The 12356-nt window shown below is 42.0% G+C and overlaps 1 protein-coding gene across 1 annotated transcript in view; it reads left to right on the top strand.

Moving 5' to 3' along the window:
* The window catches only part of LOC144686701 (adenylate cyclase type 10-like), a 124196-nt gene that overhangs the window by 88252 nt on the left and 23588 nt on the right, over positions 1 to 12356 (top strand). Inside the window, exons 15-16 of the mRNA XM_078552278.1 lie at positions 3632 to 3718; positions 5733 to 6013. Coding sequence (XP_078408404.1) covers positions 3632 to 3718; positions 5733 to 6013 — 368 coding nt within the window. The remainder of the gene's footprint in view (positions 1 to 3631; positions 3719 to 5732; positions 6014 to 12356) is intronic.

Genomic DNA, 12356 nt, shown 5'->3' with positions numbered 1-12356 from the left:
AGCATGATTTAATTAAAATGCTGCCTGCAGTCTTAATTAGGGTCACTTTTAATTCAAAATACATTTCAAAATGCGTTTAGCTAAGAAATTCAGTGACCTCTTGTTGAAAATAAAAAGCTTGCATCATTAAAATGACCATGAAGCTGTCAACTGGTTCAGTGACATCCTTTAGGGTGGCTTCCTTCTGCCTTTACCCAGTCTGGCCTATGTGTAACTCTGACCTCTTATCAGTCACACTGCTTGTCTGATAACCAGTTCTTGATGAGCGAAATTTCCTCTTCATTCCCCACCACAAACTCCATCCCTTAGCCATCAGCTTCACACTTCTCCCTGATCACTTTGAGGCTGAACCAGATCATTCACAATTTTGTTGTCTGATTTGACTGAGATGAGCTTCTTACCAAATATTCGCTCCATCACCAAGACTGATGCCTTTCACCTCCATAGCATTGTCCACCCTTGACCGTGTCTCAGTTCATCAGCTGTTGAAAACCCTTATTCATGCCTATTCTACCTCTAGACATGATTATCCCAAAGTTCTGGCCAGCCTTCCATCTTCTGCCCTCTATAAACTTGAACCCAATTAACAGCTTTGCTGCCCGTATTGTAACTTGGACCAAGCTCTATTTCCACAAAGCCTTGCTTCTTAGCCTTACTTCTTAGTGAAATAAATTAACATACCTACCAAGTCTGCCTAATTTATCACAGCAGCTCTCATGCACTGAGGAGATGGGAGGCTTTATCACCCAGGATCCAAATCTACAAGCTAGCCTTATCTAATTTAGCCTGTGAACTTGCACAGCTTCACAGGATATGGTTGCTGCCATACACAAGCAACTACTTGGAGCTATAAGTGAGACTTGTGTAAGCAGAGAGGAACAAAGATTGAGGACCATCAAATAAAGCAGCAAGTTTCCAGTTTGAGGTACTGGCCCTTCCGCTTAACATTATGTCCCAGCAGCCATCATACACGAGGGGTAGAAAGCTGGGATAGACTAGTGGATGAGGTGCCGTACAAGTGAACTGCTTTTTCCTGGATGATGTTGATTTTTCTTGAGTGCTATTGCAACTGCACCCACCCAAGCAGGTGGAAATTATCCCATCAAACTCCAGTGGTTCAGCATTGCTGAGCAAGTAATTGATGAATAAGTCCCATTGATAGCAGTGTTAGACTCCTTCCATTGATTTTGCTAATAAGTGGAAATAGGCTGGTAGGATGTAATAGGCCTAGTTGTAATTGTCCTGCTATTTGTGGAGAAGGTATAGCTGACCATTATTCCTCAATTACCATTGTTGTAACTGTACTGTGTTATGATCCTCATGGGGGAACCAAAAACCAAAATAACCAATCATTCTAAATTACCCTCAAATGAAGAAATTGCCAACATGATTCTACTTTTTATAGCTTTAACTTTAACACAAATCAGAATTCACATAAATTAAACATGAATTAACAGGCATATACGGTCGGTAAAAATTATAAATTACACATGGAATAACAGATACAACAAAGACTATCTCATGAGATGACAAGCATTTGTAACACTCCCCACTCAAATATGGCACCATATACGATCTCAAAAACTTTTCAACTCAGCCTTTGGAATATAGAACCTCTCACTTTTCTCAATCAATTGATTTGGTCCTCGAGTCACCTACAATGATAGCTCCACTCCATCCAGTCCCCCGGATACAGTCGTCACCCAAACAGCATACTCCTACAGAACCTCCTTAGCTAGGGCAACAAATATTGATGGCACAGATTCCCCAGAGACTCCTTTAATAAATCTTGTTAAAAGGTCTGGTCGGCTCTGGCAAAAAGTAGTAGACTTGTCCAACTTACAATCTCTGTTCTAACCCTATCTTCAGCTTTCTGTCCTGTTTAAATGTATTACAAACTCACAGATCCTTGTAAATGTGCCTTCTCTGCTCTCCCCTCTGCTGCAGCATTCCTTTGTTCTTAACAGCAGTAGCTCCTTTGTCTGCCAGCCACACAGCGTTTGTATGTTAACTTCCTTCCAGTTGGTATTGTCTCAAGTCAAGGGTAGCCAGGTCACATGGACCAGTATTTCTTATTATTCAAGAAAATTACGACTGAACCCTCCACAACTGATGGAATCTCTTAAAAGTACTTTCCAAGCTCTCTTAAATTAGAACATTTGAAAATTCCACAGACATTTTAAAGAAATCACAAATATTCCTTACCGTACTGCTTCAACATCAAAGAGGACATCACAACTGAACTAGCTTGGCTAGGGGCACAGCTAATTCTGGAGCACCGGCCGTCATCACAATATCCAGGATGTTGTTGGGCCCATAGCCTTGGCTGTGTACAGTGTACCTAGCTGTTTGTTTATGTCATATATAGATTGAATCAAGCTGTCTGAAGAGAGTTGCATCTGTGATGGTAGGGCCTTGGGAAGAGGCAAGAAGAATCATCTACTCTGCATTTCTGGTTGAAATAGTTACAGATTATTTAGCCTTGCCTACGGGCTAAACATCTTTTTTGAAGATGGGGATGTTCATGGAGCCCCATTATCCACTAGTTTCTTAATTGTTCACCATTCACAACTAGATGTGACAGGTCTACTAAGCTTTGATGTGATCCGTTGAGCTCAAGGAGGCTACAGAGATAGGGCTGGATGAGGCTATGGAGGGATTTGAGAACAAGGACAAGAAATTTGAAATCAAAGCACTGCCGGACTGGGACTCGCTGTAGGTCAAGTGAGCACAGAGTGTTGGGTTAACAGAGCTTGGTCCAAGTTACAATATGGGCAGCAGAGTTTTTAATTGAGTTCAAGTTTATAGAGGACAGAAGATGAAGGCTGGCCAGGAGAACATTGGGATAATCATGCCTAGAGGTAGAAAAGGCATGGATAAGGGTTTTCAGCAGCTGATGAACTGAGACACGGCCAGAGGTGGACAATGCTATGGAGGTGAAAGGCGTCAGTATTGGTGATGGAGCGGATATTTGGTCAGAAGCTTACCTCAGTCAAATCAGGTGCCAAAATTGTGAATGGTCTGGTTCAGTCTCAGAGAATAATCAAGGAGAAGAGTGAAGTTGATGGCGAGGGAATAGAATTTGTGGTGGGGAATGAATAATGGCTATTTAGTTGTAGGAAATTTCTGCTTATCAAGAATTGGTTGTCAGACAAGCAGTGTGACTGATAAGAGGTCAGAGTTACACATAGACCTGACTGGGTAAAGGCAGAAGAAAACCTCCTTAAAGGATGTCACTGAACCGGTTGACAGCTTCATGGTCATTTTTATGATGCAAGCTTTTATTTTCAGAGGTTTTTTAAAAATGACTTCAAATTCTCAAACTCTGCAACATTCTCTAAATCAGTAGCCCATGCCTCTGAATTATTGTTCCAATAACATAATCACTGCTCTAACACACCCTCACAGGCAAGATCAAGATTGACATAACTGCAATGTCTTCCATTGTCAAATAGCCAAACTACAATCAGTTTCAAGGTTCACAGGTGTAGAATGGGACTTTGGACAAGATACCAGAAGCACGTTACACCTTTGGAATTGTACCCCTGCAAGAAACAAGTGCCTCTAGGAGAGGAGGGAGACAACTGGGAGTTTTTTAAAACATCCACAACATATTAATTTTGTTTTTCAGTTTTCAATTTCAGAAAAGGTCTCTCTCATGGACAGTCGGACCAAGCATAGGACATTTCGAAATTATGTGATCGCAATAATCAAGCAGGTAACAATAGTTTGATTAGTTTTCTGTGACTCAGTTGTAATCAGGGTACAAATCAAAAAAGGCCAATGCATCTCAAGCCAGGTACCAAATAAATATGCACAGTAAGTGCTTCCATTCATTGAGCATTTCAGTTCCTATTTGAATAACTTTGGGGCAAAGTAGATTTTTTTTGGTGCTTATTATTGCTATCACTGCATGGTTAGAATCAGCCCCAAGTTATTTCTTTACATATTTTATATAGTTAAAAGTCAGAATGAAAAGGGAATTATTAAAATAAGATATAACTGAAAATTTGTGAGGATTAAATTAACAACAGTTTAATACAATATCAGCATAAAACCAAGCAAATCTATCATATTAATGTTGACAAATTACAGCGCATAAATAGAAATCCCACCAATAGTTTTTCTACAATAATTTGCATCTACAGTTGATCTCTATTAAATTAATGACTTATATATGCTTAAAATTAATTTCTCAGAATATCCCCTAAAAATAAATTCACACTGAATTATTGGCTTGCATGTTACGTAACTGGTGTAGTGTAATGAATAATTAAAATTTATGAAGTAGCTTAACTGAAATCTTTGTTGTAGTGTACTGAGCACACGAGCATACAAACATACCAATTGGGAGCAGGAATAGGCCACTTAACCCTTCGAGCCTGCTACACCATTTGATGAGACATGATTGTTTCTGAATACGTTCATTCTTGAGATGGGGCATTGCTGGCAAGGGCAGCATTTATTGCCCATCCTTGGTTGCCCTTAGGAAGGTGGTGATCTTCTTCTTGAGCAATTGTACTCTGTGCAGTAAAGATATCTCCACAATGCTACATGTTCAGGAGTTGCCAGTTTTTGACCCAGTGACAATGAAGGATGAACGATATATTTGTAAGTCAGGATGGTATGTGACTTTCAGGGGAAAGTGTTGATGATGGAGTTCCCAAAATCTTTATGTAAGGGATTCAACTAAGTTTCCAAAAGTGATTCACTGGTGACATATTTCCAAATTCTGTAGGAATAATGTGCATACAATACAATTATAAACATAATTGATAAAAGGCACGTTAAAGTGTTCAAATGGTGACTAGGTAAACACTATCTGATATTGGGTTATACATAATGGCAATAGCTCTCGGGCCAGAGTTTTACACTTCCCTGGGGTGGGATGGCGGAGAGAAGTAAAATTTGGCACCATGGTAGCAACACCGTGCCCATCGTCTGCCTGCCCCCCCTCGCTCCTTTGAGTATTTTTCCCAGAACAAGGTGGCATTAGCCACTTAAGGGCCTCCCTCAGCAGCTGGGATCTTACCTTCGGTGGGGGAAGCAGACATAGTTCAATGGGGAGGAGTGTGTCTCCTTGTTTGGCACCCTGTGCCCATCAGAGGACCCTCCCCAAGGTATTCCCCCCTGCCCATCTTTCCCCTGGCCCTCCTGCCCTGTTGATGTCAACCCACCACCCCGCCTCACTGGGGCCTGCCAGCCTGGCCCCAGCAAGACTCCAGACTTACTTGTAAGTCTGGGCTCCGTGATTTCTCTTCTTCAGGGCCTACTGCAGTCCCAGCAGTGACCACAGCTTCCAGTGGCACTGCTGGGACAAGAGAGCTGCCAGCCAATCAAATGGCCGGCACCTCTCAGAAGCAGGACTTCCTCTCCAATGGGGAAGTCCCAGCTGAAACCAGTTAAAGGCCCGACAGCCATTAAATGGCTGTGGGGCGAGCCTGCCAAGCACGGATAGGCTCGCCCCCAATTTTCATGCTTTGGAGGGGTGGGGATCCTGCTCCTCGTATAAAATTTAGCTCCCGGAGTGAATTAAGGAGGGGGAAAGATGTATTATGTACAATCTTGATTATGTTGTTCTGATGGAATGTCAATAAAGTCTCAAATAGAGTTTCTTTCTTTTAAATAAGTTAATGTCTGTATAACCTCCTTATATATATTTGTACATGGATCAGCTAAAGATAATATTCATTTTTATTCATTAACTGACTAACCTGTTTGGTGTGCTACAGAGTATTGCGAGTGATACAGGTCTGCTAGTCATTGACCAGGTTCAATATATTGATACACCATCATGGGAACTTATTTTGCAAATGCGTGCGAGTCTTCCTTTGTTCATGGTTATGGCACTGAGGCCATTCACTCTGGAAAAACCACCATGCCAAGCTGCTATAATGGTCATGAGGAGCCAAAGGACTCTATATGTAAAGCTTTCAGGCTTGGATTCGAGACTAATCCGTCCACTTGCCTGCCAAATCCTGGGGGTCATTAGTATTCCACGAGAGCTGGAGACGTAAGTACAAAATCCAACTGTGTTGTATAAGCTTGTTAATGTAAATATCCAGATGAAGCTATTCTCAATAACAAAGATAATCTGATAATCTAGATTTACAACATCAACTTGTTCATCTTCTAAATTTAATGAACGTTTAAACATTTCATTATGTTCTTTGCTGTCAGTGATTTAATATTTGGAAGCTCACAGCTGTGAATTGAAAAAATAGATTCCTCTCAGTTAATTTATTTTACGGACTGTTTAACTGCCTCAAAAGCGGAAAATGTGTGAGAATTCAATGTTACAGTTAGGGTGTCAACAGTGGTTCACTGGGTAGTTATATAATCTCTGGGCACTAATATTTGCTCGGCAGGTGGGTGTGCGCCTGACCAGCTTGAGCGTGAAATGACACGTGTTGACGTTGGCCAAGCGTGCCAACGACAATGCACAGCCCCGGCAGCGCGCCCACCGACAGTTAAAAGGCCTGTTAAGGCCATTAAGTTATCAATTAAATTAAACTTTTTGCTAACCATCCAACCTAATGGTTGGCAGGCAGGCAAGAAGGCCAAGCGGCCTTTGCATTTTTTTGGAAACCTTATCCAAGGGTGGGATGAGGTTTCCAAAAGCAAATAAAAATAAAATAAAAACTTTAATTTTTCATTAATAATTTCATTATTACATTCAAAAACATTTTTTAAAATATCTCTTCATCTCCCCCAGCAACGCTCAGCACTGCCACTCACATTTCACTCTGGGTGGGCCTTAATTGACACGGTGCCAATCACGGTGGGTTGTTTGCTTCCCGACCGCCCCCACCAAGGACAAAATTCTGCCCTCTGAGTCAGAGGATTGTCAGTTAAGTCCCATTCCAGGATTTAAACACGCAAATCAAAAGCTAACACTCCAGTGCAGTATTGAGAGTGCTGCATTTTCAAAGGCTTCACCTTTTGGGTGAGATGTCAAACCAAGGTCTCATTTATCCTCTCAGGTGGATGTAGAAGATTCCATCACACTATTTTGAAGAAGAGTTATCACTGATATTCTGGTCAATATTTATCACTCAATCAACATAACAATAAGACAAATGATTTGGTCATTAGCATATTACTGCTTGTGGGAGTTTCCTGTGCACAAATTGGCTATTGCATTTCCTACACGTTGACAGTGACTTCATTTTAAAAGTACTTCATTGGCAGTAAAGCTCTCTGAGATGTCCTGTGGTCATGAAAGGCACTTATGTAAATGAAGGTTTTGCTTCCTAGTGTAATATTTCTGGAGACTGATGGCACAAAAAGTGTCCAAAATGCTTCTGACAGTATTCTGTACCACATTATGTCTTGTTTATCCCTTGTACCTGTACTTGCTGCATTAGTTCTTGGTTCCCTAATCAAATTTAAGATTCCCACTCTCATGTTCCAATCCCTTCATGGCCGTATTCTTTGTAACCTTTGTTAGTTCTGCAACCATCTGAGAAATCTGCATTCTCCCAATTCTGGCATCATGCATCCCGCACTTTCTTCCCCCCACCATTGGCAGCTTCAGGAATCTTAGATACAAAACAACATGGAGGCATCATGGATCAAAGCTTTGGCACCTCCTGGATTATGTCATTGTTCGAGTCAAATAACTACATGATGTCTGTATCGCATTCGATCCATGCCTGCTGGACAGACCTGTTTAAAAGCAAAATACTGCAGATGCTGGAAATCTGAAATAAAAACAGAAAATGCTGAGAAAACTCAGCAGGCCTGGCAGCACCCCTGGTGAGAAAAACAGAGTTAACGTTTCGAGTCCATATGACTCTTCTTCAGAGCCATACAGTCATACGGACTCAAAACATTAACTCTGTTTCCCTCTCCACAGATGCTGCCAGATCTGCTGAGTATTTTCAGCATTTTCTGTTTTTATCATTGACCTGGTAGATTGATGATAAACATCCTAGCACCAAGACATCATAAGTTCAAAGTCCAAGAGTCTCAGCCTGAAAGCAGCCTAGTCGAAGAGAGGAATTCCAAGTGTAGCTCATGACCAAGCTGGAAAACCTTCACGCTTACAACTCAATTCCAGAACAGTGGAATCAAATAAAGTCGCAGAACTAGACCGCTATGCCCAGACCATTAGGTTTGAGCATTTTTGTCACCAGGACTGGTTCAACAAAACAATTCTGAAATATGTGACCTCCTAAAAGAAAAATGAGCAGCTTTCATTTCCTGGCAGAACAACCCAGGTTCACAAGTCAAGAAGGAAGCATTCCATAGCTCAAGGCTGACGCTTAAAGACAAATCTGGAAAATAAAGGACATGTGGTGGAAAGAGAAAACCTGCCCAAGATTATGCTGACTGTCATGACATGTGGAGCTTCTTTCAAGCCACCAGGGCCATCTATAGACCAAGGTCAAATGGACAAAATCCCCTTCAGCCACAGGATGGTGTCCCTCTTCTTAAGGTTGACAATGCCACCTGCCAATGCTGGAAAGAACATTTTCAATAATTCCTCATCCACACATCCACAGTGGCAGCTGGTACCCTCCCAGCTACCCCCAGTGCCCCGTGGTAAAGTCCATGGGTGAACCACTTTCGATGTGAGAGCTGCAACAAACAATCAAACAGGTGAAAAACAACAAAGCCTATGGCCCCAATGGTATTGCACCTGAGGTTTTTAAAGCTGGTGGACATTTCCTCACATTAAGACTTCATGCACTCACCCTGTGGACTTTGGAGGAAAAAGAACTTCAACCCCCCCAAACCTCAACCTCAGGAATGTGATAATTGTCACTATTTTGAAGAGGGGAGCTAAATCCTGCTAGGGAAACTATCTAGACATTTCCCTCATGTCCATAGCAGGGAAATCCTGACAAGCATTCTCCTGAATCGCCAACTTCCTTTGGCTGAGGAAACCCTCCCAGAGGCACAGTGTGGCTTTAGACCTTCCAGAGGAATCTCTGACATGGTATTTGTTGCCAGACAAATCCAAGAAAAATGTCAAGAACAACACTGGGAACTCTTCATTGAATTTGAGCTGATCAAAACATTTGACTCATCAAGTTACAAGGCTGTGTGGATTGTGCTCCAAAGATTTAGCTATCCAAGAAACTTCATCACAATCCTGCAACTGCCACAAGATGATATGACTGCAACTGTCCTGAGTGGGAGATCTGAAACAGATGCCTTTATAATCCAGTCTGGTATCAGGCAAGACTGTGCAATAGACCCCATACTATTTACAATCTACCTGACAGTGGCTGTTCACCTCAACAAAGATCAACTGCCCTCTGGTGTGAGTATTAAATTTCTCTTAGATGCAAATCTCTGACCTCAATTGCCTTTGTGCCAAAACTAAACTGTCCACTGTAGACATACACGATCTACAGTTTGTGGATGACTGCAGTGTCGTTGCCCACTCTGCACCAGATTTGCAAACCACTCTTGTTCCCTTTAATTCTGCATTCAAGAAATCGGCCTGTCCTTGAATATTGCCAAAACAAAACACCTATATCAACCCACTCCTGGTCACCTAAATATTCCACCTCCCATATATGTTGGAGGAATGACTCTGGGCTATGTTGAGCATTTTGCATACCTTGGCAGGCATATCTTCCAAAAGAACAATCTTGGAGATCCAACCCTGGATCAGCTGCGCCAGCTCAGTCTTCTACAAACTATGGCAGCGAGTATTTCACAACAAATACCTCCACAAGTTAACAAAAGTCCTAGAGGTGAATTTTACATTGAGGACGGGGGCGGGGGTGGTGTATTCCTTGTCTGGGAAGAGTGTCCTCTGCAGTCACTGTTGCCGAGTGAAAAAAACAAAGTGACATCACAGGAAAACCGTAAGTTCATTGGTAGGTAAGTAACTGCTAGTTTGAATGACCTATTCTAAATTGATTTCAGATTAAAGGTGACTACTGGGGCCCAGGATCGGAGGCCTAACACTTCAGCTTCAACTCAGCAGAGAGAGCAAGTTCCAGTTGATTTTAAAAAGTGTATTTTGAATCTCTATTCTGACTTGCTTTCAGATTAAAGGTAAATAGCAGAAATATTTTACAGATTGATAAACTAAAGATCAGTAGGAAATTTAAAAACAAATTGAAAAACTAATTATATAAAATAGAGATGCAGGGCCAGGTGATGTGTTGTAGCTGCATGATGTGGGAGCTGGTGGACCCCATTGTGGTTCCTAGTGACCACATCTGTAACAAATGTTGGTTGCGTGAGGAGCTCTGGCTCAGAGTTGATGAGCTGGAGTCTGAGCTTTGGACACTGCAACACATCAGGGAGGGGGAGAGTTACCTGGACACTGTGTTTCAGGAGACAGTCACACCCCTTAGATTAACTACCTTAAATTTGACCAGTGGCCAAGGACAGGAGGGTGTGACTGTGAGCGAGGCAGATAGAGGGACCCAGGAAGTAGCACTGCAGGAGCCTCAGTCCTTGCCCTTATCCAACAGGTTTGAGATTCTTGCTCCCTGTGTGGACAACAACGGGGACTGTAGTGAGGACAAGCAAACTGACCATAGCACCGTGGTACAGGGAGCCATTCAAGTGGGGGGAGAAAAGAGAAATGTAGTTGTAATCGGGGATAATATAGTTAGGGGAATAGATACTGTTCTCTGTAGCCAAGATCGAGAGTCCTGAAAGCTGCGTTGCCTACCTGGTGCCAGGGTTAAGGATATCTTATCTGGGCTGCAGAGGAACTTGGAGTTGGAGGGGAAAGATCCAGTTGTCGTGGTCCGCATTGGTACCAATGATATAGGTAGAACAAGGAAAGGGGTTCTGCTGAGGGAATACAAGCAGCTAGGGGCTAAATTAAAAAGCAGAACCAAAAAGGTAATAATCGCCAGATTACTACTTGAGCCACGAGCTAATTGGGACAGGGTCAATAAGATTAAAGAGAAGTATGTGGCTCAAAGATTGGCGTGGGAGAAGTGGGTTCGAACTCATGAGACGTTGGCACCAGTACTGGGGAAAGAGGGAGCTATTCCGTTCGGACGGGCTCCATTTGAATCATAAAAACAAAAAGCTAAAAGCTACTGCGGATGCTGGAAATCCAAAACAAAAACAGAATTACCTGGAAAAACTCAGCAGGTCTGGCAGCATCGGTGGAGAAGAAATCAGTTGAATCATGCTGGGACCAGTGTCCTGGCAAATCGCATAAATAGGGTTGTAGATAGGGCTTTAACCTAAATAGTTGGGTGGAGGGTTCAGTTGTATGGAAATATAAAAAAATCAAAGTTTAAGGAGAGGGTAAGAGTGCAGGTTAGTGACGAGGCTGATTGTTACCAAAAAGTGAAAGGAAGGGACAGTGTGTGTGAATGCTATATTGCACCAAAGAATCATATAAGAGTAGGGAAAATTGACAATATGACAAACTTAAAGGCTTTGTATCTGACTATGCATAGTGTTTGGAATAAAACTAATGAGTTATTAGGGCAAATAGAAATAAATAGGTATGATTTGGTGGCGATTACTGAGACGTGGTTACAGGGAGAACAGGTTTGGGAGTTGAATATCCAAGGTTTCTCAGTGTTTCAGAAGGATAGGCAGGAAGGAAAAGGAGGTGGTGTAGCTTTGTTAGTAAAGGAAGAGATCAGTGCTATAGTGAGGAATGATATAGGCACTGGAGAGCAAGACGTAGAGTCAGTCTGGGTAGAAATAAGAAATAGCAAGAGAAAGAAGTCCCTGGTGGGAGTAACCTATAGGTCCCCAAACAGTAGTTAAGCAATAGGGCACAGTATAAACCAGGAAATACTGGGAGCATGTAAGAAAGGCACGGCAATAATCATGGGTGATTTTAATATGCATATAGACTGGACTAAGCAAATTGGCATGGGTAGCCTCGAGGGAGAGTTCATAGAGTGTATTAGAGATTGTTTCTTGGAGCAATATGTTATGGAACCAACCAGGGAGCAGGCTATTCTGGATTTGGTTTTGTGTAATGAGATGGGATTAATTAACGATTTCATAGTAAAGGATCCTCTAAGGAAGAATGATCATAGCATGCTGGAATTTCAAGTTCAGTTTGAGAGCGAGAAAATTGAGTCCCACACTAGTGTTCTGGAGTTAAACAAAGTTAACTACACAGGCATGAGGGCAGATTTGGCCCTAGTGGACTGGGTAGGAAGACTACAAGGTAGGACAGTTGATGCGCAGTGGCAGATATTTAAGGAGATATTCAATTCCTCCCAAGTAAAATATATTCCAAAGAGGAAGAAAGATGGTAAGAGGGGGAAAAAGAATCCATAGCTAAGCAAGGAAGTTAAAGATAACATAAAGGCAAAAACTAAGGCATACCAAATTGCAAAGGTCAGTGGTAGGCTAGAAGATTGGGAAACTTTTAAAGATCAACAAAGGGTTACTAAAAA

Source organism: Cetorhinus maximus, chromosome 11 (assembly GCF_964194155.1).
Source record: "Cetorhinus maximus chromosome 11, sCetMax3.hap1.1, whole genome shotgun sequence".
Taxonomy (NCBI): domain Eukaryota; kingdom Metazoa; phylum Chordata; class Chondrichthyes; order Lamniformes; family Cetorhinidae; genus Cetorhinus; species Cetorhinus maximus.
The sequence above is the reverse complement of the archived record's forward strand: the minus strand, read 5'-3'. Positions and strand labels throughout refer to the sequence as shown.